The sequence below is a fragment of the Piliocolobus tephrosceles genome, chromosome 12, assembly GCF_002776525.5.
Source record: "Piliocolobus tephrosceles isolate RC106 chromosome 12, ASM277652v3, whole genome shotgun sequence".
Classification (NCBI taxonomy): domain Eukaryota; kingdom Metazoa; phylum Chordata; class Mammalia; order Primates; family Cercopithecidae; genus Piliocolobus; species Piliocolobus tephrosceles.
Window position 1 is genome coordinate 68,870,742 of NC_045445.1, and position 26,184 is coordinate 68,896,925.

Sequence of the window (26,184 nt, forward strand, 5' to 3'; positions counted from 1 at the left end):
AAAAAAAAAAAAAAAAAAAAAAAAAAAAAAAAAAAAAAAAAGAAAAACGTATCAGACTAGCAGCAAATTTCCTAGCAGAAACTTTACAGCCAGAAGGAATTGGGGTCCTATCTTTAACCTCCTTAAATAAAATAATTGTCAGCCAGTAATTTTGTTTCCAGGAAACCTAAACTTCATAAATAAAAGAGAGATAAAGTTATTTTCAGACAAAAAAAAAAAAAAAAAAAGCTGAGAATTCGCCACTATCAAGCCAGCACTACAAGAACTGCTAAAAGCAGTTCTAAATCTTGAAAGAAAACCTCGAAATACACCCAAAATACAATCAACTAAAAGCATTAATCTCACAAGACCTATAAAACAATAACACAATTTTAAAAAAGGTATTCAGGCAACAACCAGCATGATAAATAGAACAGTACCTCATATCTCAATACTAACACTGATAGTAAATGGCCTAAATGCTCCACTTAAAAGATAAAGAATGGCAGAATGAATAAAAATCCACCAACCAAGTAATTGCTGAGACTCACTTAACACATAAGGACTCACATATACTTAAGGTAAAGTGGTGGAAAAAGATAGTCCATGCAAACGGACACCAAAAGTGAGCAGGAGTAGCTACTTTAAAATAACAACAGTTTAAAAAGACAAAGAGGGATATTATATAGTGATAAGAGGACTACTCCAACAGGAAAATATCACAGTCCTAAACACATATGTACCTAACACAGGAGCTCCATGATTCATAAAACAATTACTACTAGAAGAATGAGACAGACAGCAACACAATAATAGTAGGGGACTTCAATACCCCACTGACAGCACTAGACAGGTCATCAAGACAGAAAGTCAACAAAGAACCAGAGGATTTAAACTACATCCTAGAACAAATGGACTTAGATATGTATAGAACTTACTACCCCAAAACTGCAGAATATGCACTCTTTTCATCAGGACATTGAACATTCTCCAAGACAGACCACATGATAGGCCAAAAAACACTTCTGAATAAATTTAAGAAAATCAAAATCATATTAAGCATCCTTTCAGACCACTGTAGAATAAAACTGAAATCAACTCCAAAGGGAACCCTCAAAACTATACAAATACATGTAAATTAAATAATCTCCTATTGAATGATCTTTGGGCCAACAATGAAATCAAGATGGAAATTTAAAAAGTCTTTGACCTGAATAATAGTAACACAACTTATCAAAACCTCTAGGATACAGCAAAAATAGTGCTAAGAGGAAAGTTCATGGCATTAAATGCCTACATCAAGAAGTGTGAAAGAGCCCACATATTGACAATCAAATATCACACCTCTAGGAACTGGAGAAACAAGGTCAAACTAAACCTAAAGCTAGAAGAAAAGAAATAACAAAATCAGAGCAGGACTAAATAAAATTGAAACAAAAAAAATACAAGAGATAAATAAAACAAAGATCTGTTTATTTGAAAAGATTAAGAAAACTGATTGACCATTAGAGAGATTAAATGAAAGAAAAGAAGAGAGAATATCCAAATCAGCTCAAGTAGAAATGAAAAGAGAGATATTACAACTGACACCACAGAAATGCAAAAGATCATTGAAGGCTACTATGAATACCTTTGTGCACACAAACTAGAAAACCTAGAAGAGATGGATACATTCCTGGAACTATACAACCCTCCTAGATTAAATAAGGAAGAAGTAGAAACTGAACAGACCAATAGTGAAATCGAAACAGTAATTTACAAATTGCCAACAAAAACAGATTCCAGGACCAGATGGATTCACAGCTAAACTGTATCAGACACTCAAAGAGGAATTGGTACCAATCCTACTGAAACTATTACACACACACACACACACACACACACACACACACAAAAAGAAGGAAAGAGGGAGTCCTCCCTAGATCACTCTATGAAGCCAGTATCATCCAAATACCAAAACCAGGAAAGGATATAACAAAAAAAAAAGAAAACTACAGACCAATATCCCTGATGAACACAGATGCAAAAATCCTCAACAAAATACTAGCTAACTGAATCCCAACAGCATATCAAAAAGATAATACATTACAAGCAAGTGGGTTTCATACCAGGGATGCAGGGACGGTTTAACATACACAAGTCAGTAAATGTGATATATCACATAAACGGAATTAAAACTAAAAATCATAAGATCATCTCAATAGAAGCAGAAAAAGCATTTAAAAAAAATCCTGGCTCCCTTAGTGACAAAAACCTTCTGCAAAATTGGCATAGAAGGGACAGACCTCAAGGTAATAAAAGCCATTTATGACAAGCCCACAGCCAATATCATACTAAATGGGGAAAAATTGAAAGCATTCCCAATGAGAACTGAAACAAGACAAGGATAATCACTTTCACCACTTCTATTCAACATGATATTGGAAGTCTTAGCCAAAGAAATCAGACAAAAGAAAGAAATAAAGGACAATCAAATCGGAAAAGAGGAAGTCAAACCAGTGCTGTTCACCAATGATATGACAGTATACCTAGAAAATTCTAAGAACTCATCCAAAAACCTCCTAGATCTAACAAATAATTCAGTAAAGTCTCAGGACACAAAATCAATGTACACAAATCAGTAGGACTGCTATACACCAACAATGACCAAGCTGAGAATCAAATCAATAATTCAACCCCTTTTACGACAGCTACAAAACAGAAACAAAAAATTAAAAAAAAACCTCAGGAGGTGGAAGATCTCTACAAGAAAACTATAAAACACTGCTGAAAGAAATTATAGATGACACAAACAAATAGAAACATGTCCCATGCTCATGGATGGGTACAATCAATATTGTCAAAATGACCATACTGCCAAAAGTGATCTACGGATTCAATACAATTCACATCAAAATATCATCATCGTTCTCCACAGAACTAGAAGAAAACAATCCTTAAATTCATATGGAACCAAAAAAGAGCCCACGTAGCTAAAGTAATACTAAGCAAGAAGAACAAATCTGAAGGCATCATATTACCCAACTTCAAACTATACTGCAAACTAGGCTACAGTTACCAAAACATAGTATTGGTATAAAAGTAGGCACGTAGACCAATGGAACACAGTAGAGAACCAAGAAATAAAGCCAAACACTTACAGCCAATTGATCTTAGATAAAGCAAATAAAAACAGAATGGGAAAAGCACACACACCCTGTTCAACAAATCACGTTGGAATAACTGGCAAGCCACATGTAGAAGAATGAAACTGAATCCTCATCTCTCACCTCATACAAAAATCAACTCAAGATGGATCAAAGACTTAAATCTAAGACCTGAAACCATGAAAATTCCAGAAGATAACATCAGAAAAACTCTTCTAGACATTGGCTTAGGCAAAGAGTAGTTCATGACCAAGAACACAAAAGCAAATGCAATAAAAACAAAAATAGATGGGACCTAATTAAACTAAAAGGCTTCTACACAGCAAACAAAATAGCAGAGAAAACAGACAACCGACAGAGTGGGAGAAAATACTCACAAACTATGCATCTGACAAAGGACTAATATCCAGTATCTACAAGAAACTCAAACAAATCAGCAAGAAAAAGAACAAATAATTGCATCAGAAAGTAGGCAAAGACCATGAAGAGACAATTCTCACAATATGCAAATGTCCAACAAACATGAAAAAATGCTTAACATCACTAATTATCAGAGCAATGGAAATTAAAACCACAATGCGATACCATCTCACTCCTGCAAGAATGGCCATAATTAAAAATCAAAAAATAACAGATGTTGGTGTGGATGTGGTGAAAAGGGAACACTTTTACACTGCTGGTGGGAATGAAAGCTAGTACAACCACTATGGAAAACAGTATGGAGATTCCTTAAAGAACTGAAAGTAGAACTACTATTCGATCCAGCAATCCCACTACTGGCTATTTACCCACAGAAAAAAAGTCATTATATAAAAAATTCACTTGCACATGCATGTTTACAGCAGCACAATTTGCAATTGTGAAAATATGTAACCAACCTAAATGCCCATCAACCAATGAGTGGATCAAGAAAATGTGGTATATATACAACATGGAATACTATTCAGACATAAAAAGGAACAAAATAATAGTATTTGCAGCAAACCAGATGAAGTTGGAGAACATTATCCCAAGTGAAGTAACTCAGGTACTGAAAACCAACTATCATATGTTTTTACTAATAAGTGGGGGCTAAGCTATGAGAATTCAAAGGCATAAAAATAAGACAATGCACATTGGAGACTTGGGAACACTGGGAGGGGTAAGGGACAAAATACTGCACATTGGAGACAGTGTAAACTGCTCAGGTGACAGGTGCACCAAAATCTCAGAAATCACTACTAAAGAACTCATCCATTTAACCTAAAACCACCTGTTCCTGAAAAACTATTAAAATGTTTTAAAATGGGCAAAATATCTCAACAGATACTTCATCAAAGATACACAGATGGCAAATAAGCATATGAAAAGATGCTTAACATCATGTCACTGGAGAATTACAAATTAAAACAACAATAAGATACCACTACATACCTACTAGCAGGGTGAAAATCCGAAACGCTGATGATGGTAAATGCTGGGGAGAACATGGAGCAACAGGAAGTCTCATTCATTGCTAGTAGGAATGCAAAATGGTACAACCACTTAGAAGGGTAGCTTGACAGCACTATTCACAATAGCAAAGATACGGAATCAACCCAAATGTTCACCAATAACAGATTGGATTAAAAAAAATTGGTACGTATACACCATGGAATACTATGCATCCGTAAAAAGGAATGAGATCATGTCTTTTGCACGAACATGGATGGAGCTGTAGGCTATTATCCTTAGCAAGTAAACGCAGGAACAGAAAACCAAATACTACATGTTCTCACTTATAAGTGGGAGCTAAATGATGAGAACTTACAAACACAAAGAAACCACAGACACTGGGGTCTCTTTGAGGGTAGTGGGTGGGAGCAAGGAGGGGAGCAGAAAAGATAACTATTGGGTAATGAGCTTAATAGCTGGGTGATGAAATAATCTGCACAATAAATGCCCATGATACGAGTTTACCTGTGTAACGAACCTTCACATGGACACCTGAACCTAAAATAGAAGTTGAACAAAGAAGTCAATAAATAAATAAAAGGCTCATTCACCATGACCAGTAAGATTTATCCCAGAGATGCAAGGACAGTTCAACATATCCAAATCAATAAACATGATACATCACATTAATAGAATGAAAGACAAAAACAACACGATCATTTTAACGAATGCAGAAAAAGCATTTGACAAACTTCAACATCCTTTTGTGATAAAAACTCTCAACAAATTAATTATACAAGGTATGTACCGCAACATAATAAAAGCCATATATGATAAGGCCACAACTAATATACCCAATGGCGAAAAGTTAAAAGCATTTCCTCTAAGATCAGGAACAAGACTCTTGTCACTTCTATTTAACATAGCACTGGAAGTTCTAGCAAATCAATTAGGCAAGAGAAAGAAATGAAAGGCATACAAATTGGAAAAGAAGAAGTAAAATTGTCTCTTTTCCCAGATTACAAGATATTATACATAGAAGATCTTAAATATGCCACCAAAAAGTTGTTAGAACTAATAAATAAACTCAGGGAACTGCAGCACACAAAGTCAACATACAAAAAAGCAGTTATATTTCTATACACTATTGAAGATGATCTACCCAAAAAAGAAAGAAAGAAACAATGCCATTTAAAACAACATCAGAAAGAATAAAACACTTAAGAATAAACTTAACCCAAGAGGTGAAAGAGCTGTATATTGAAAACTGTCAAACCATAATGAACAAAAATGAAGATACAAATGGCAAGATATCCTATGTTCATGAATTGGAAGAATGAATGTTGTTAAAATATCCATACTACCCAAAGCAATCCACAGATTCAATTCTAATGGCATTTTTCACAGACACAGAAAAAATAAACAATTGCAAAATTTGTATGGAATCACAAAAGACTCTGAATAGCCAAAGTAGGTGTACAACCAAAGCAAATGAAATCAGCAATTGCAAAGATATCTGCACTCCCATGTTCATTGCAGGATTATTCACAACAGCCAAAACATGAAAACAACCTAAGTGTCTAACCTAAGTGTCTGCCAACAGATCAATGGATGAAGAAATTGTGGTGTATACATACACACACACACACAACGGGTTATTATTCAACCATAAAAAAAGAAAGAAATCCTGTCATTTGCAACAACATGGATAACCCTCAAGGGTATCATGCTAAGTAAAGTAAGTCAGACAAAGAAAGACAAACACTGTATGATTTTATCTGTACGTGGAATCTTAAGAAGTTGAACTTACTGAACTAGAGAATAGAATGGCGGTTACCAGGGGCAAAGGAGAAGGAAAGGGGAGAGGTTGGGAGGTTGGCCAAAGGGCACAAACTTTCAATGATAAGATAGGTAAGTTCAAGGGATACAATACACAGCATGGTGAAGTGATACATATAGACTAATTTGATTCTGGTAATCATTCCACAAAATATATGTATATCAAATCATCACACTGTACACCTTAAAATCAAACAATTTTATTTGTCAGTTATACCTCAATAAAGCTGGGGAAAAAAAGAAAAAAAATACATAAACCCAGAGGGTCTTATAGCTACCTATTCCCTCGGTACATCTTGAATTTACCATTCCCTAGAACTTCTTAATAGCTAAAATCATAAATTCAGCAAGTTTTTTTCTGAGTACAACCTCCTATCATTACAGTTTCGATTTCCTTACTGATCTACTTCAGTTCTTACAGGTAAAGTTACCTACCTTAGAAGACGTTTAGTGAGAATTAAATGAAATAATGTGTATCAACAGCTTAGCACAGTGCCTGATACACAGTAAGTCCTCAATAAATCATAGAAAAATTTTGATTTTAAGTATTCTATTACAAACAAATTATCTGCCAATACCCAAATTGTCCTCACACTCACTCTCAACCTCTGGCATTAAATTAAACTTGGCTTTTACTTGACACTACTATTATACATTCCTCCCAATCCACTTAATTGAAGGCCAGACCCCCAGCAATTCCCCCTGATTCCAGAAGACCTGAGAGATCAGCATAGTCCTTGCTTCTCAAGCACCATGATCTCCACAAATCTTAGCCATTTCTAACGCAATTACCCTACCTTGCCATTATTAGAAATTGTTTCACCTTCGAGATCCTAAATGCTTGAAATTTCCCTCATTAAAATAGAATGCTCTTTCAACTCTCCTACTCTTTTTGAACTAGATCTTCTTTCTCACTATGGCCATAAATCTTCTAGTAACCTAGTCCACCACTTCAGTCTTCTTTGTTTGTCTCCTTATCCAGAGTAGATGACTATTATTTGGATAAATTCCCTAGATCTTCTAACATTCTCACCTTGACAACACTCAGCACTGGAGCAACCCACTGTCTCCTCTTCCCCTATGCTGTGAGCACTGCTGCAGAAAGTCACTACTAGAGCCAACATTAGCCGGGCCCTCACTTCTCAGCAATTATTAATATTTTATTCAATGTCTACTGATACTTTACTGAATTCCTACAACACCTTGTCCAAGCCTATCCTATTCTTAAACTCCTAAAGGCACATTTTACTCTCTCAGCAGATGACCTTACACCCAGAAGATACAGACCTCCAATGTGAGCTCCCTCCTTGACCTCCTTCGTTCTTCAAAATCACTTTGTATCTTCACCTTCTATATTGACCAACTCTGGCCTTTGAAGCAAAGTGTGTCTCCTCTTTGCCAAGGTTAATCCCTCCACTTGTTCTCTTGATTTTACCACTTTCTTACAAAGTATGGTTAAGAGTCCAGGTTCAGGACTTAAACCATGTGATTTCAGATCCAGCTCTACCACTTTACTCCTGTATGACCTTGGAGTTACTCAACCTTTTTAAGCTTCTGTTTCCCTACCTGCAAAAAGTGATTAATAACAGTTCCTACTCATAGGGCCAATGTGAAACATAAATGAGAGAATCCACATAAAGTGCTTCGCAAAATTCCTAGCACGTAGTCAATATTCAATAACATAATAGCTATAAATACTATTACCTTTCCCTCTAGATACCTCCTGGTACACTTTCCCTTGTCTCCAAAGTAGCTCAAGTCTTCTGTCTCCTGTTTAGTTTTTAGTTTTTTTGTTTTTGTTTTTGTTTTTGTTTTAAATTAAAAGACACCTTTTCTGGAATTTGCTACCCTCATTCCAAGATTTCGTTCCTTTCTTTCACCACCAAAGAGTAATCTGTAACTCCTTTCCAGAGGAAGCATGGAGTAGTGGAAAGACTTTGGAGATAAATATACTGTTTGAACCTAGTTCTTCCACTTAGTGGTTGTGTGGCCTGGAGCAAGCAGTTTTTCTAACCCTCCGTTTTTTCATCTGTAAAATGGATACATTACCCATTTCTTAGGGTCATCAAGAGGATTAAACTAAAATAATATATGTAAATCATCTGGCCAAAGTAGGTGCTAAATGAATGCCAGTCCTCCATCCCTTATTCTTTTCTTAACCCCTTACAATTTTGGTTGTTCCTCTACCACTCTATCTCTTTAGCTCACTTCAGCTCTTATTAGCATGGTTTTAAATAATCTGACTCCTCTAAACCTTAATTTTCATCTGTAAAATGGTAATAATACCCACCACATAAAGCTGTCTTGAGAATTAGTGAATTAACACATATAACGTGTTTTAGCATAGTGCCTGGCCTGGAGTAAGCACTTAATAAATGATAACTGCAGCAACTTATTAATGGTGAAATCAAAGGACTGTTCAACTCTCTTCTCTAAGTTTCAATAACAACACACTATTCTGGTTTGCTTTTTGCCACTGACCATTCCTTCTGTCTGTGCACCTTCTCCATGAAGCCTTTCTTTACTCTCTTCAAACCAAGTGTGAGCTCTCTCTCTTTTTGAGCCTCAGAGCACTTTGTACTTCTCTTGAGGTAAGAAACTCCCCTTACTCTTAATCACAGTCATTTGTGTTATAAGTGATATATCTCCACCACTTAATCTCTTTTGTCCTCATTGCCTGGCACTTTATTCATGTAGAACATGTTGACTACCTAATATACATCAGATTTGTGCCAGGTACTACGGATACAAAATATAATTACTGTCTTCAAGGAACTTAAAGTTTAGGTAGTTAGAACAGACAAGTAAGTATTCTGTACGTGCAGTGTAATAAATGCTTGGTTAAGAGTGTGCCCAGAGTCCTCTGGGAGCACAAACAAGAGTTATTTAAAATAGACTGGCGAGGATCGGACGCGGTGGCTCACGCCTGTAATCCCAGTACTTTGAGAGGCCCAGGCGGGTGTATCATGAGGTCGGGAGTTCGAGACCTGCTTGACCAACATGGTGAAACCCCGTCTTTACTAAAAAACAAAAAAATTAGCCAGGTATGGTGGCACGCGCCTGTAGTCCCAGCTACTCAGGAGGCTGAGGCAGGGAATCACTTGAACCCGGGGGGAGCGGGGGGCGGGGAGGTTGCAGTGAGCCGAGATCGCGCCACACAGAGCAAGACTCCGTCTCAAAAATAGAAAATAAAATAAAATAGACTGGGGAGATCAAGGACACTGTTAGACAAGGCATTTTTGTGTTTTGCCTATGGGGAGGCTGTACACAAATATCTGTGGAATTAAAGAATGAACTATAAATGCAACTAGATAAGCATGGGAAAAGGCACTTTAGGCCCAGAGAAAGAGCACATAAAAAAGCAAGGAGGGGTCAAGCAAGTAGCTCAGTATCGACAGGAGGAGGGTTCCTGAGTGACAAAAGATAAGGCTGGAAAGTCTAGGTAAAATCAGGTGTTCTAGACATAAGAGCATGACCTGACCCCAGAGGGGAGATGATGACATGCCCATCCAGTTTTTTAAATGGGGGGTGGTGGGGGGTGGGGAGGCAAAAATCAAATTTGCATTTTGGTAGATGTACGCTGGCAACACAGAAAACGGATTACATGAGAGCCAGGCTTGAGGCAGCAAGTTCAGGTAGGAGGTTGTTGAAAGAACTCAGATGAAGTATGAGAACCAGAACTGCAGATGCTGCCGACTTAAACTTCAGCGAAACTGAATTATTCATATTGTATCTCCTGCAAGCCTAACAGAATATTTTACACTTAAAACCCGCTACGTAAATACCTGTAGACTACCATTATTAAACACTACTTAGGGAACTGCAGTAAGCAGCCAGCTGAGTCACTCACTGTACACGGATTCCCAAGTAAAGGCAGCTTTTCCAAGCGTAAAACTCGAAAGAAACAGGTTATTCGAGCACACAGAGCAACAACACTACTTGTAAACCAGCGCACTCCTGAGAGACTATGGGACCTCTCTATCCTGGTCAGTTTCACCCCAAATGTTTCAACAAAGTCCTCCCATAGGGTCATGAGGCCTTGCCCTGTGCGCCGGGACAAATGCCCAGGATTTTTTTTTTTTCTCTTTATTGCAGCTCAAGACAGAAACGTCTACTGTGGCTCGTCGCCTGGCCAGCCATTTTCACCCAGCCGTTTCCCAGTTTTGTACTGTGCCACTGTGTAAATCGACAACCGCCGGGGATTGAGGAAGCAGTGTCCCAGGCTGATAAAGCCCTAATGGGGAAAGGCAGGTGTCTTGACGCTTCAAACAATAAAGATTGTAATTATGTCAAAACCCACCTCCACCCCGCCCCTTGCTCCGGGGCTCCTTCAGAAGTTAGTAGGATCCCTTTTACAGTTACCGGGATGCTATCGGCAACCACAGAAATTAAGCAAGTTCGTTTTCGCTTACCCTGATGGCCGCCATGTCTGCGACCCTTTTCGCCAAGGTTTTCAGACGGAGAGCGGAGAGGGACAAATCAGTTCGACTAGGCTCCCCTTCCGACAGCCCCGCCCCGTTACGCCCGTTGCCTGCCAGTTACCGCCTTTTCTCCGCCCTCCTCCAGCGGCCTTGGCAACTGCTGCAGTTTTGGTCTGCTGTCTTCCGGAGAAACTGTTCACCCTTGTGGTTGCCCCTCCCGGTCCCAGATAAAGCCTTTCAGAATATTATCCATAGTCTAGGTGGGAGTTATTTTCCTGGGTGCAGAACTTTTAATTATTTTGTTTCAGGCATATGTGATATGTCTACATAAGGACTTAATACCCAAGTGTAGCTGCTTTAATAATTAATTATATAGTCAGAAAAAGAAGTTGTTACCTCTGAGAAACATGGGTAAATTCATTCATTCTAAAACTATGTCACGGAGAGCTTACTCTATATGCCAGGCAGTTGTTCGGGGCACAGACAAAACATAGTGGCTTCCTCATAGTTATGATTTCAGGAGTAAAAGAGACAAATGCTATGAAGGAAAATAAAACAGTGTGGGAATGAGGTGGGAGTTTACTGGTTTATATAAATGAGAGAAAGACTCTCTGATAAGCTCATTTGATAAAAGTCCTGGAGGAATTTAGAGAAGAGGGTTGCATACGGAAGGAACAGCAATGAAAAAGGCCAGTGAGGCTGGAGCAGTAATTTCAGAGGTAGTGAAGTAATGCAGCGTAAGGGCTTTCGTGCTGCCAAAATAAATTTGGATTTTATGCTGAATAAGATGGGAAATCATTGGAGGATTGTGAGCAAAGGTGTGATGTGATCTAATTTACATTTTTAAAGGATGATTTTGGTGCTATCAGGAGAATATACTAAGGGTATATTGCCATATTCACAACAGGAGCAAAGTCTTCCGTAGGCCTCCATGAAGGATTCTGAGGAAAGAGGATGCTCATAATATGCCCATTAACAGTCCCAATATTAATTCATATATTCATTCATTCAGTCAACAAATATTTATTAAGTACAAACTATATACTAGGCATTAGTTGATACCTATCACATTTCATACCGAAAACAGATCTTTTTTTAACAGAACTATCCTGTAAATGACAAAATTATTTTAAGAAATAATGATGAAATGAAACTAATAATACTGGCTGCGAAAGAAACATTGAATGACTATTTTCTTTTACTGAACTTAATATAAACATATGCATACATATATATGCCAATATAAAAATAAAATGCAAAATAAATAGTACAGAACCACAAAGGAAAAAAAAAAATGGATCAAGGTGTTTTAATTGCTTTAATGTATTTTTCAAAGGAAAAAAACTTTTATCTACATGGTGGTCTACCACAGGAATGAATAATAATATTACAGTTTCTGGTTTTGAGCCTTAACCTCTGTATATTTGTCAATAACTTCATCCAAATTTAACATTTCTGCATATTAAATAAATAGTATACCTAGATTTGTCAAGCTAACTTTGTTCGTAACTGATGGATGCACACGTTTTATTGATTTTAATATGTCAGGTTTATTTCACAATAATCAACAGGCAAATAGGAAAAGTCTTAAAATTGTGAATAAGCTTAGAATAAATTTATAACAATTTTATTTCCCAAAAATTTCAGGAATCTCAATAACACTCATGTTTTGTTGTTGTAGTTGTTGCTTCTTTTCCAACTTTAACTTTTATTTTGGGTTTGGGTACATGTGCAGATTTCTTATACAGGAAAATTGCATGTCAAGTGGGTTTGACATACAGATTATTTCCTCAGCCAGGTAATAAGCGTAGCACTTGATAGGTAGTTTTTCAATTCCTTCCACCTTCCACCGTCAAGTAGGCACCAGTGTCTATTGTTTCCATCTTCGTGTCTATGCATACTCATCATTTAGTTCCCACTTATAAGTCAGAACCTGCAGTATTTGGTTTTCTGTTCCTGCATTAGTTCCCTGAGGATGATGGCCTCCAGCTCCACCCATGGTGCTGCCAAGGATATGATCTCATTCTTTTTTATGTTTTTTATGGCATTTTCTTTAGCCAGTCTACTGTTGATGGTCATTTAGGTTGAGTCAATGTCTTTGCTAGTGAGAATAGTGCTGTGATGAACAGACCCATGCGTGTGTCTTTATAGTAGAATGACTTATATTACTTTGGGTACATACCCAATAATGGACTCCCTATTCAATAAATGGTGCTGGAAAAGCTGGCAAGCCATAGGCAGAAGACTGAAACTGGACCCCTTCCTTAACCATAATAAAAGATTAACTCAAGATGGATTAAAGACTTAAATGTAAAACCCAAAACTATAAAAACCCTTTAAGACAACCTAGGCAATGCCATTCTGGACATAGGAACTAGCAAAGATTTCATGATGAAGATACCGAAACCATTACAACAAAAGCAAAAACTGACAAATGGGATCTAATAAAACTGAAGAACTTCTGCACAGCAAAAGAAACTATCAATAAACAGCCTACAGAATGGGAGAAAATAATATCTAGCTTCTGCAAGGAACTTAAACAAATTTACAAGAAAATCAAATAACCCCATTAAAAAGTGGGCAAAGGACATGAACAGACACTTCTCAAAAGAAGATATACATGCAGCCAGCAAGTATATGAAAAACAGCTCAATATCAGTGATCATTAGAGAAATGTAAATCAAAACCACAATGAGATACCATCTCACACAAGTCAGAATAGCTATTATTAAAAAGTCAAAAAATAACAGATGCTGGTGAGGTTGCAGAGAGAAGGGTACACTAATACACTGTTGCTGGGGGTGTAAATTAGTTCAACAATTATGGAAAGCAGTGTGGCAATTCCTTAAAGAGCTGGAAACAGAAATACCATTCAACTCAGCAATCCCATTACTGAGTAAAAACACAAAAGAATATAAATTGTTCTATCATGAAGACATATGCACACGTATGTTTATTGCAGCACTATTCCCAATAACAAAGACATGGAATCAACTTAAATGTACGATCACTATGGACTGGGTAAAGAAAATATGGTACATATATGCCATGAAATACTACACAGCCAAAAAAGAATGATATCATGTCCTTTGAAGCAACAAGGATGGAACTGGAGGCCTTTATTCTTAAACTAATGCAGGAACAGAAAACCAAATATCACATGCTCTCACTTATAAGTGGGAGCTAAATGATGAGAGCATGTGAACACAAAGAGGGGAACAACAGACATTGAGGCTCAATTGAGGGTAGAGAGTGGGAGGAGGGAGAAGTTCAGAAAAATAACTATTTGGTGCTAGGCTTAGTACCTGGGTGATGAAATAATCTGTACAACAAACCCGTATAACACAACTTTACCTATATAACAAATCTGCACATGTACCTCAGAACCTAATTTTTTTTAAAAAAAGTAAGTAAATAAATAAATAAAAACAATATTTGCTTTTTCAATCCCAAAAATAGAAAAAAATTCATAATTCCCTTACACTCATCTTTTCCTATATGAACAATCAAGAATAAATCAGTGGAATGCATTCAATGCTTTTATAACCTTATCCACAAATATGCAAGCTTATGATTGGCATGTTTTTTTCAACTAAATGCTTTGACTTTACGTAAGAATGATCTATAGGACACGGAACTATTGCGTATGAGAATAAAAAGAAGTATGATTCTCAGAATATGTATATGTGATGTCACAATTAGTGGCAGAAATATTTAAAAAGTCAGAAAAAATAAATATTGGGCTTGAGGTAATGAACAACACAGACACAATCCCTGGTCCCAGGGAACTTAAGTATATTTTGACTAAGACAGTAAATAAATTAAGAGTATTTTAAATGCTGATAAGTACTATAGAGAGTGACTATAGTATTTAGTCTCTGGTTTGGGGTGAAAGTTACTTTAGATTGGGAATACCTCTTGAAGGAGCAGATGTTTCAGCAGAGTCTTGAGTAAAAAGTGGGTCTACTCATGTTAATATCTGAGCACTCCAAGCAGAAGGAACAACTAATGCAAAGACTGTTAGGTGAGAATAAACTTACTGGAGCACCGTGAGCAAGGCAGAAAGTGATAGAAGAGTCTGGCAGGAACCAGATCTATATAAAGAATTTGGATTTTCTTTTAGGTTATTTATTCTTAAATATTCTTTGATTTATTATTGTAAGTTTACCAATTGTCCACTAATTGCTTTGGGCACAAAAGGCAGTTTTGTATAATGGAGAGTATTAGCATCAAAATAAGATCTTGCCCTCTAAAGGCAGAAGCTTGAAGGAGTTGAGCTAGACCAGATGTTCCAAAAGTTAGTGTACTTGGGAATCACTTGGATAATTTGATAAAATGAGAATTCCTGGATCTCACCCTTGGTTATTGGTATTTATTAGTTCTGATATAGGGGCATGTCTGAAGAGTACCCCAAATGTTTCTAATATGGACATTACTTGGGCCACATATTGAGAAACAAATCAAGTCCACTTATATGGACTACATAACTTACAATGGTGTGTTATTTCTAGCTCTGACATCCTAGGATCATGTAAGGGCTCTTATTTAATGGTATTTGGTGATCCTGGGCAACAACAGTATTCTTGTAGACACATGAAATCCTCCTCTCCAGTGACTTTTATTTTCATTTTACCTCAGCCATCCACAACAATGGCCATAGTTTTGACTCTGTTATCGCTGAGAAAACTACATTACCTCTGAAATTTTAAATTCAAACATTATTTTTTCGGACTTCGACTATTTTCCCTTGAGCTCTTTGACCCACACATTTTATTGGCTTCCTCGAGCTCTCTAGACCTTAATGTCTGTATTAGCTATCTTTGGCTACACAACACTTTACCACAAATTTAGCAATAGAAAAAAAAAAAAGAAAGAAAGAAAAAAAAACATGTATTGTCTCACAGTTTCTGTGGGTCAAGAGTTCTGAAGTGGTTTAGCTGGATGATTTTACTCATCTCTCATGAGGTTGTAGTCAAGATATCAGCCAGAGCTGCAGTTATCAGAAGGCTTGATTGGGGTTTAAGGATCCACTTCCAAAATGACTCATTCGCTTTGGTGGTTGTTGACAGGAGCCTTCAGATATGCCATGTGAATCACTCCATAAGTTTGTGTGAGTGTCCTCATAGAACTCATAGAGCTATTAGGCTCTAGCTTTAAATGGAGGAATACCAAAGACTTTAAATACATATTTTAAAGCCACCATCACATCTCCTTTTTCACTATGTTAGTCCCTTCTGGCCTCATTTTATTTTCTCACCAGCCTAGACCTTGTGGTACATCTCTCCAACCGCTTTTTTGCCAATAAACTCATCTACCCAGTCTCACTGGAAAAGTTTCATTTTACTCTTCGAAAAAACCCCACATTCAGTATAAATATACCTGACTTTAGGCAGCTAAATCTCTTCTTCTCTATCGTGGCTATGTTATTTTATTATTTTTTATTTGTATAAATTTAGGGGGTACAAGTACAGTTTTATACATGGATATATTGTGTAGTGGTGAAGTCTGCACTTTCGGTGTAAGTATTACCCAAATAGTAGATGTTGTATCCATTAAGTATTTTCTCATCCCTCACACCCCTCCCACCTCCCACACCTCTGAGTCTCCGATGTTTATTATCCCACACTCTACGTCCATGTATACACATTATTTAGCTCCTATTTATAAGTGAGATCGTGTGATATTTGACTTTCTGTTTCTAAGTTATTTCATTTAAGATAATGGCCTCCAGTTCCATCCATGTTACTGCAAAAGACATGATTTTGTTCTTTTTTATGGCTGATTAGTATCTTAGTATCTGCCCACCTCAGCCTCCCAAAGTGCTGGGACTATAAGCATGAGCCACTGCACTTGGCCTAATTTTTTTTATCTTTTGAAATAATCAACTTTTTAATAGATTATTTGTATTTTTTATAAACAGCTTTTATTTTATATTTATTTTTTATTATACTTTATTTTCTGAAGTACATGTGCAGAAAGTACAGGTTTGTTACATAGGTATACATGTGCCATGGTGGTTTGCTGCACCCATCAACCTATCATCAACATTAGGTATTTCTCCTAATGCTATCCCTCCCCTAGCCCTCCAACCCCCAACAGGCCCCAGTGTGTGATGTTCCCCTCCCTGTGTCCACGTGTTCTCATTGCTCAACTCCCACTTATGAGCGAGAACCTACAGTGTTTGGTTTTCCGTTCTTGTGTTAGTTTGCTGAGAATGATGGTTTCCAGCTTCATCCATGTCCCTGCAAAGGACAATAACTCATCCTTTTTTATGACTGCATGGTATTCCATGGTGTCTATGTGCCACATTTTCTTTATCCAGTCTATCATTGATGGACATTTGGGTTGGTTCCAAGTCTTTGCTATTGTGAACAGTGCCGTAACAAACATACATGTGCATGTGTCTTTATAGCAGAATGATTTATAATCCATTGGGTATATACCCAGAAATGGGATTGCTGGATCAAATGATATTTCTAGTTCCAGATCCTTGAGGAATCACCACACTGTCTTCCCCAATGGTTGAACTAATTTACACTCCCACCAACAGTGTAAAAGTGTTCCTATTTTTTCACATCCTCTCCAGCATCTGTTGTTTCCTGACTTTTTAATGATTGCCATTCTAACTGGTGTAAGATGATATCACGTTGTAGTTTTGATTTGCATTTCTCTAATGACTAGTGATGATGAGCATTTTTTCATATGTTTGTTGGCTACATAAATGTCTTCTTTTGAGAAGTGTCTGTTCATATCCTTTGCCCACTTTTTGATTGGGTTGTTGGGTTTTTTTTTTTTATTTTAAATTTGTTTAAGTTCTTTGTAGATCCTGGATATTAGCCCTTCGTCAGACATACAGATTACAAAATTTTTCCAATTCTGTTTATCGTTTGAAATAATCCACTTTTTGTTTAATTGATTATTTGTATTCATTGGCCTCAATTTCATTTAGGTCTTCTGAGATCTTTGTTATTTCTTTTCTTTTGCTAGCTTTATGTTTGGTTCTTACTTTTCTACTTCCTTGAGGTGTGACATTAGGTTGTTAAATTGTGTTCTGAGTTTTTTGATGTAGGCATTTAGCACTACAAACTTTCCTCTTAGCAGTGTTTTTACTGTATCCCAGGGATTTTAGTATGTTGTGTCTCCATTTTCATTTGTTTCCAAAATGTTTAAAGTTTTTATCTTAATTTCATCATTGATCCAAATATTATTCAGTAGTGTGTGGTTTAATTTCTATGTATTTTTTCAAGAATTCCTCTTGGAATTGATTTGTAGTTTTATTCTACTTTTGTCCAAGAAGATACTAGGTATGATTTCAATTTTTAAAAATGTATTGAGACTTCTTTTGTGGCCTAATACATGGTTTGTTTTGGAGCACAGTCTATGTGCTGATGATAAGAATGTATATTCTGTTGTTGTTGGATAGAATGTTTTATAAATATCTATTAGATCAATTTTGGTCTAAAGCCCAATTTAAGTAGTGTTTTCTTACTAATTTTCTGCCTTGATAATCTATATAGTGCTGTCAGTGGAGTGCTCAATTCCCCCATTATTCTTATATTGCTTTCCATCTTTATTAGTAGGTCTAATAATATTTGTATTATGAATCTGGGTGCTCCAGGATTGGGTGCAGATAGATGCAGGATTTTTATATCTTCTTATTAGTTGAATCCATCGATCATTATATAATCACTTTTCTTTGACATTTTTTACTGTTGATTTAAATTCTGTTTTATCTTAGATAAGTATAGCTACTCTTGTTTGTGTGTGTGTGTGTGTTCTGTTTTTTTTTTTTTTTTGAGAAGGAGTCTCACTCTGTCACCCAGGCTGGAATGCAGTGGCACAATCTTGGCTCACCTCAACCTTCACCTCCCAAGTTCAAGTGATTCTCCTGCCTCAGCCTCCTGAGTAGCTGGGATTACAGGCACATGCCACCATGACTGGAATATATATATTTGTATTTTTAGTAGAGACGGGGTTTCACCATGTTGGCCAGGCTGGGCTCAAACTCCTTATCTTAAGTGATTCACCTGCCTTAGCCTCCCAAAGTGCTGGAATTACAGGCATGAGCCACAATACCTGGCCTCCTGTTTGCTTTATGGTTTCTGTTTCCATGGAATATCATTTTTCCACCCTTTTACTTTCAGTCTATGTGTCTTTAAGAGTGAGTTTCTTGTAAGTAGCATATAGTTAACCCATGTTTTTTTATCCATTCTGCAATCTGTGTCATTTGAATGGAGCATTTAATCCATTTCTGTTAAAAGTTAATATTGATATATGAGGTTTTTTTCCTGTCATAATATTGTTATCTAGTTGCTTTGTAAATTCTTTGTTTCTTTTTTTCTCTGTCCTTTTGTGATTTGGTAGAGTTCTGTCATGTTGCCATTTTCTTTCTTTCTCATTCTTATTTGTGTTACTGTTTTATAAAATCTGTGAGTTTTATACTTTCATGAGATTTTAGGATGGTGAATATATATCTTTTGTTTCCATGTTTAGAACTCCTTTGCCTATTTTTGTTAGGACTAGTCTAAAGGTGTCAAATTCTGTCAGTGTTTGCTTGACTGGGAAAGACTTTATTTTTCCTTAATTTATGAAGCTCTTCTCAGAGGATACAAAATTTGAGTTTGACATTTTCTTTTTTAATTTAACCACTCTTGATGATAGAATCTCACTCCATTCTGGCTCATAGAGGTTCTACTAAGAAGTCTGCTATTAGTCTGGTGGGGTATCACTTATAGATGACTAGACACTTTAGCTGATTTTAGGTTATTTTCCTTGATGATGTTAGTCTGATGCCTATGTGTCATGGTGAGGTCCTTCTTGCAATGTATTTACTGAGCTTCTTGTATCAGGATATCTATATCTTTTGCTAGACTAGGAAGTTTTCCTCAGTTATTTCCTGAAATTAGTTTTCCAAACTTTTTGCTCTTGCTCTTTCTTCTTCTGTGTGAATATCTTTAATTCATAGGTTAAGTCATTTTGCATAATTCTATACTTCTCAAAGGCTTTGTTCATTTTTTTAAATTCTTTTTTCTTTTTGTCTGACTGGATTAATCTGAAAGACCTATCTTCAAGTTCCAAGAGGATTTCTTCTGCTTTGTCAAGTGTATTGTTGAAACTTTCAACTATATGTTTAATTATTTCAATGAATTTTTCATTTCTAGAAGTTCTGTTGGCTTTAAAAAAAAATCTATCTCTTTGATGTATTTCTCATTCATATCCTGAATTGATTTTCTTATTTTTTTTTTGTATTGGTTTTCAGCTTTCTCTTGTATCTCATTGACCTTCTTACAATCTGTAATTTTAATTTGTTATCTGCCATTTTGAAGATTTATCTTTGGTTAAGATCCATTGCTAGAGAATAACTGTGTTCCTTCAAGGGTGTCATTGCTTCTTGGCTCTTTTTTAAAATGTCTAGTATTATTGCAGTGATTCCTTTGCATCTGAGGTAACAATCATTTCTCATTTTTGAGTTTACTTTTATTAGGGTAGGACTTTTTTTCTTCAGGATGTGTTTATGACGTATGGTTTGTAGGGTCATTTGTCTTTGATTATGGGTGCATTCAGTGGCATAGTCTCTGTATGATTTCCTGGGTCATAAATAGCCTAAATGTGGTGGCTTTCTCAAATGCCAGCTGTAGTAGTAATGCATTGGGCAAGTGAATGGACTCAGGGCCTTCTGAGTAGCTAGGGTGGTGTGCACAATGGTGGTAGCAGCAGTTCTACAAATTTGTCTCCCTCCCGAGCACTGTGCAATTGTATCAGCAGATGTTGTAATGGTCTGTGTAGGTTGACCTCCCAGCCAATAGGTGGTACTTTCATGTGAGTGCCAGCCACAGTGGTGACAGTAGAGTTTATACTTCAACATTTTTTTTATTATTGTACTTTAAGTTATATGGTACATGTGCACAACCCGAAGGTTTGTTACATATGTATACATGTGCCATGGTGGTGTGCTGCACCTGTTAACTCGTCATTTACATTAGGTATATCTCCAAATGCTATCCCTCCACCCTTCCCCCCACCTCATGACAGACCATGACAGACCCTGGTGTGTGATGTTCCCCACCCTGTGTCCAAGTGTTATCATTGTTCAATTCCCACCTGTGAGTGAGAACATGTGGTGTTTGGTTTTCTGTCCTTGCAATAGTTTGCTGAAATTGGTGGATTCCAGCTCATCCATGTCCCTGCAAAGGACATGAACTCATCCTTTTTTATGGCTGCATAGTATTCCATGTATGCTTCAACTTTTTTAACCAGGAGATGTCAGATGTCTTAGGCAATGAATTTGACTGTGGAACTCCCAGAGGTCCTTGTCCCATGCTCTGCTTCTGAGGCAGGTATAGGGGGCAAGCCAAGCAGGGCTGAGTCAGGAAAGCCCATGTTTGGGATCCCTGAGAGCTAATACAAGGGCTTACCCTGATGGGGGTCAGAAGACAGTTCTCAGGTCACTAGGGCAATGCTCCAGGGGAGATTGGAGCAACCACTGCCACACCAAAGAGCCAGCATGAGGAAAGAGGGGTGGCTAAGGCTCCACAGACTAGCAGGCTGCAGTGGGACCCACCTCACTCCTATGATCTTGGCCCACTGAGACTCCCTCATGTGGCCCACAGCTGGCCACAGCAAGCCAAAACAGCCAGCCACATCACAGGCAGTCTGTCCTCAGATTGCAAACCTACCCCAGGTTAAGTAACTCCATGCCTTCTACCCAACTTTCTTTCCCTCACTCTTTCACTTTAGGTCTGATGACTTTTCCAGTCTTTCCCAGCTCCCTTCCCATTTTCCATCACTGGTGTTTCCCCTAATAAAAATTTTGTACATTTAACTGCATCTTAGGGTTTACTCCTCAGTGGTTCCAGACTAGCACCCTTTCCCCTTCCTCTTCCCCTTCCCCTTCTCTTCCCTTCCTTTTCTCTCTCTTCTCTTTTATTCTATTCCTGAACCATTCAGTTCTAAAGATATTGAGTCCAAGCCTTAGCAAGGTAAGGATGGCATATCTACAGAGGGGTGGCCTGGCTCAGGAAGTCATAGCTTAAGTAGCATGAGGAGGGCATTCATGTGGGCTGAGGGATATGTTTGGCTCAGAATGGGAACTCAGAGTGGTAACAGAGATAAGACAGTATCTGTAAGGGGGAGGGTTGTGGATGCATAAATGGGAAGATTGGTTTCTTAATCAAAGAAGTAAGTATATTAAGTATAATTAAAGCCAGATTTCTCACTGCCAGAGAAGGACATTACAAATTTGGAAAAGGAGAAAATGAGAATCACACTGTGGTTTTTGTTTAACGATGAACCCTAAAAGCCACCACACCCCTATAATATTGAACACTTAATACCTAGATTTAGGCCTCTAAATACCAATCTCCACTAAAAGGAATGATGGTTCTTTGGAGAAATGGTGATTCCTGGGCTGGTACAGGAAAAATACTAGATGAAGCTGGGACATCTTGTGCCATAGAGCCAGGAAGTACAAAAGAACAATGTTGAAAGGATAAGAAGTCAGATCTTAAGGAGATCCTACTGACTAAGTGGAGGATATTTGGGGCATAAAAATAATATTAATAGTAGATTATAAATCATTGAATAAATCAGAAACTAGTGTGTCCTTGCAGACATAAATAAATGAATGACAAACTAAAGTTTGATGGAGATCGGAATAGCTAAATAAGACAAATTGAAATTGTGTGCCATCCAATAGGACACAATAAGATCACAACATCCTGTCATATTCCTGCTGAAGATACATAACCTGAATCTAGTGATGATGAAGCATGAGACAAACCCAGTTCATAAACATTCTAAACAAACAAACACACACAAACTTACTAGCTTGTAATCCTCAAAAAAAGTCCAGGTCATGAAACTTAAGGAGAGACTGAGGGACTGCTCCAGGTTGAAGAAGACTAAAGAATCATGCATCTAAATACGACATGTGATACTGAACTGGATTCTTTTGCCATATTGTACATTATTGAGACTCTTGGTAAAATTCCAATAGGGCCTGTTCATTGTCTTGTTTTGATGATTGTATTGTGGTTACATAAGTGGTGTCCTTGCTTGTAGGAAATACACACTAAATTATTTGAGGGCGAAGGTGCATCAGGTGAGCAACTTAGTCTGAAATGGTCCATAAATAAAAATGTTTTCTACTGCACTTATACTTTTATTCCAAGTATGCAATTGTTTCAAAATAAAAATAAAAATATAGGTTCCTATGTCCTAGCTTCAAAGATTCTTGTTTAGTATTAAGGTCTGTCTTCAAAATTTGTCTTTATAACTACTTCTCCAAGACATTTCGATACACATCAAATCTGAGTCATTGCATTGGAGAAAACTTATCAACAACATAAACAGGAGCAACAAATTGTGAGTTGATTTCTTTGCTATTGTTGTGTTGAGTTATTATAGGATTTCATGCCTAAGACTGCTGATTTTTAGAGAGAGAATACTCTTCTGGAATTCTTATAGGATACCACTCAATATTTGTCCAAGGCTATTTTATGTTATAAAAACGTGGTAAGGACTGAAGCAGACCTTTTTGTCTGTGTGAATTATTTGTAGCTGGTTTTAAGAGTTATTTCCTATAAAAATGAAGTGAAAGTAATTACCAGTTGTTGCCAAAGTGGCCTTTTATGACCACTCTATTTACTCTGTATCCCTAATGAGCTTGTATGTTTCCAGAGTGTATGTATGAATGAGGTTGTTTTTTCCACCATTATGTTCCCTAGTGCCTAGCTCAGTACAGGTTAGAGGTTGGTGCTCAACTGTATGTTGAATAAAAGTAATGGATGCCATAGCTCTCTCTTCTCAAGTTTTCTGCAGTAATTCGCTTCTCAATGAAACACTGTTATTAGCATACCAATGTTCATTCATTCATTGATTAGAATATTTTATCCTACATAAAATGTTCAGTTTTTTTTGTTTGTTTGTTTTTGTTTTTGTTTTTGTTTTTCAGATAGAGTCTCGCTCTGTCACCCAGGCTGGAGTGCATTGGCATGATCTCAGCTCACTGCAACCTCCGCCTCGCAGATTCAAGTGATTCTCCTGCCTCAGCCTCCTGAGTAGCTGGGATTACAGGCACCCTCCACAACGCCCAGCTGATTTTTGTAATTTTAGCAGAGACAGGGTTTCGCCATATTGGACAGGCTGGTCTCAAACTCTTGGCCTCAGGTGATCCACTCGCCTCATCCTCCCAAAGTGCTGGGATTACAGGCATGAGCCACTGTGCCTGGCCCCAGCTTTTTAAGTTATAAAAATAGCCAGAAATTAAAATTGGGACCAGGTAATAAAGAAAAATAGCTGATTTGGTTTGGCCTTATTCATTATCTTTGTCTCATCAATGTAATGTAGTTAGAATAAACTCTAATATGTGCAATACATATTAGCATATACATATATAAATGAATATATATACTCATTAAACATATCAATATTTTCTCAACATCTATCTAATGGAAAGGAGTAAATAGTGCTCTTCTGAAGTTATGTTCAGCATGTTCGGACCTCTGAAATGCTTGAAGTTCCCCAAAATGGAAAGTCACCCCATCTACACCTGAGGCACATCAGTAACGTTATTGAGAGATTGGTGACTTGGGAAGAGAAGCCTTTAGCAGAGTTCTAGCTGGAGACCCATGTGTGTCAGAATCCTGGGATGTGATGGAAGCTTGTGTTTCTCACAAATTCTAACGTTGCTTAATAGGTTTTGTTTACACACAACTGGATTCAACTATAAATCACTCAAGATTTAAAGTAGCACCATTAAATTACTGGACTATTTTATGGGATATGGCTTGAGGTTTCAAGCATTCAAATAATTAGCTCTATTATTATTTGATTGAGATTCAACATATCTGACTTAGGGATGTTTGTACAGTTGGCCCTCCATATCCACAGATTCCACATTCATGGATTAAATTATCTGTGAATCAAAAATGTTTGGGGAAAAAATGGGTGATTGTGTCTGTATTAAACATGCACAGATTTTTTTGTCACTATTCCCTAAACAATACAGTATAACAACTCTCTACGTAGCATTTACATTGTATTAGGTATTATAAGTAATCTAGAGATGAGTTAAAGTATATGAGAGGATGTGTGTAGGTTATATACAAATACTACACCATTTTGTATACAAATCTTGAGTATCTGTGGATTTGTTATCTGAAGGGGTCCTGGAACTAAGCCTGCACAAATACCAAGGGATGACTGTAACACTAAGCAAACTGTATCTGAAAGAAATAAAAAGAGAAAATGCAATACTTGAGAGCAGGTGACACCATTTATTGAAATCTAAATTTTTAAATGAAGTTTTTAAGCAAAAGATAAATTTGAATTTAGGGTGCAGAAATGTCTTCTTTTGAGAAGTGTCTGCTTATATCCTTCACCCACTTTTTGATGGGATTTTTTTTTTTCCTAAAAAAAACTCATCATCACTGGTCATTAGAGAAATGCAAATCGAAACCACAATGAGATACCATCTCACACCAGTTAGAATGGCAATCATTAAAAAGTCTGGAAACAACAGATGCTGGCAAGGCTGTGGAGAAATAGAAACACTTTCACACTATTGGTGGGAGTGTAAATTAGTTCAACCATTGTGGAGTGGCAATTCCTCAAGGATCTAGAATCAGAAATACCATTTGACCTAGCAATCCCATTACTGGGTATATAACCAAAGGATTATAAATAATTCTACTATAAAGACACATGCACACATATGTTTTTTGCAGCACTGTTTACAAAAACAAAGACTTGGAACCAACCCAAATGCCCATCAATGATAGATTGGATAAATAAAATGTGGTACATATACACCATGGAATACTATTCAAAGATAAAAAGGAATGAGATCTTGTCCTTTGCAGGGACATAGATGAAACTGGAAACCATCATCCTCAGCAAACTAACACAGGAACAGAAAATCAAACACTGCATGTTCTCACTCATAAGCTGGAGTTGAACAATGAGAACACATGGACACAGAGAGGGAAACATCACACACCGGAGACTGTTGGGGGATCGGGGAAAGGAAAAGGGAGAGCATTAGGACAAATATCTAATGCATGCGGGGCTTAAAACCTAGATGACAGGTTGATAGGTGTAGCAAACCACCATGGCACATGTATACCTATGTAACAAACCTGCACGTTCAGCACGTGTATCCCAGAACTTAAATTAAAAATAAAAACTAAATAGAAAATAAAAGTGGGAAAAAATTGAATTTAGGAAGAAATATATTCCCTTCACTATTGTGTCAAATGTATATTATTTGCAACAGGTCAATATATAAGATAAAAGACCATTTTAAAACATGTTTGCAGTGGACCTTGCATATCATTGTAATGTACTGGAAAATATATGCCTAATGAGGACTGCACAGTAACATTCAC

General features: G+C 37.0%; 1 protein-coding gene across 8 annotated transcripts in view; it reads right to left on the reverse strand.

The window, feature by feature from the left end:
• Positions 1-10,886, reverse strand: part of APOOL (apolipoprotein O like) — a 98,259-nt gene extending 87,373 nt beyond the window's left edge. For 3 of the 8 annotated variants that reach the window (XR_002729649.1, XR_002729650.2, XM_023202342.2), the window contains exon 1: positions 10,790-10,860. Coding sequence is in view for 1 of the 8 variants with exons in the window: in XM_023202342.2 (XP_023058110.1) it covers positions 10,790-10,804 (15 nt within the window). In the remaining 7 variants the exon portion in view is untranslated. Of the gene's footprint in view, positions 1-4,538; positions 4,621-5,063; positions 5,097-10,677; positions 10,701-10,789 lie in introns of those variants that run through there. The other 5 variants (XM_023202343.2, XM_023202346.2, XM_023202345.2 and 2 more) reach the window with 4 other exon arrangements.
• Positions 10,887-26,184: the final 15,298 nt, after the last annotated feature.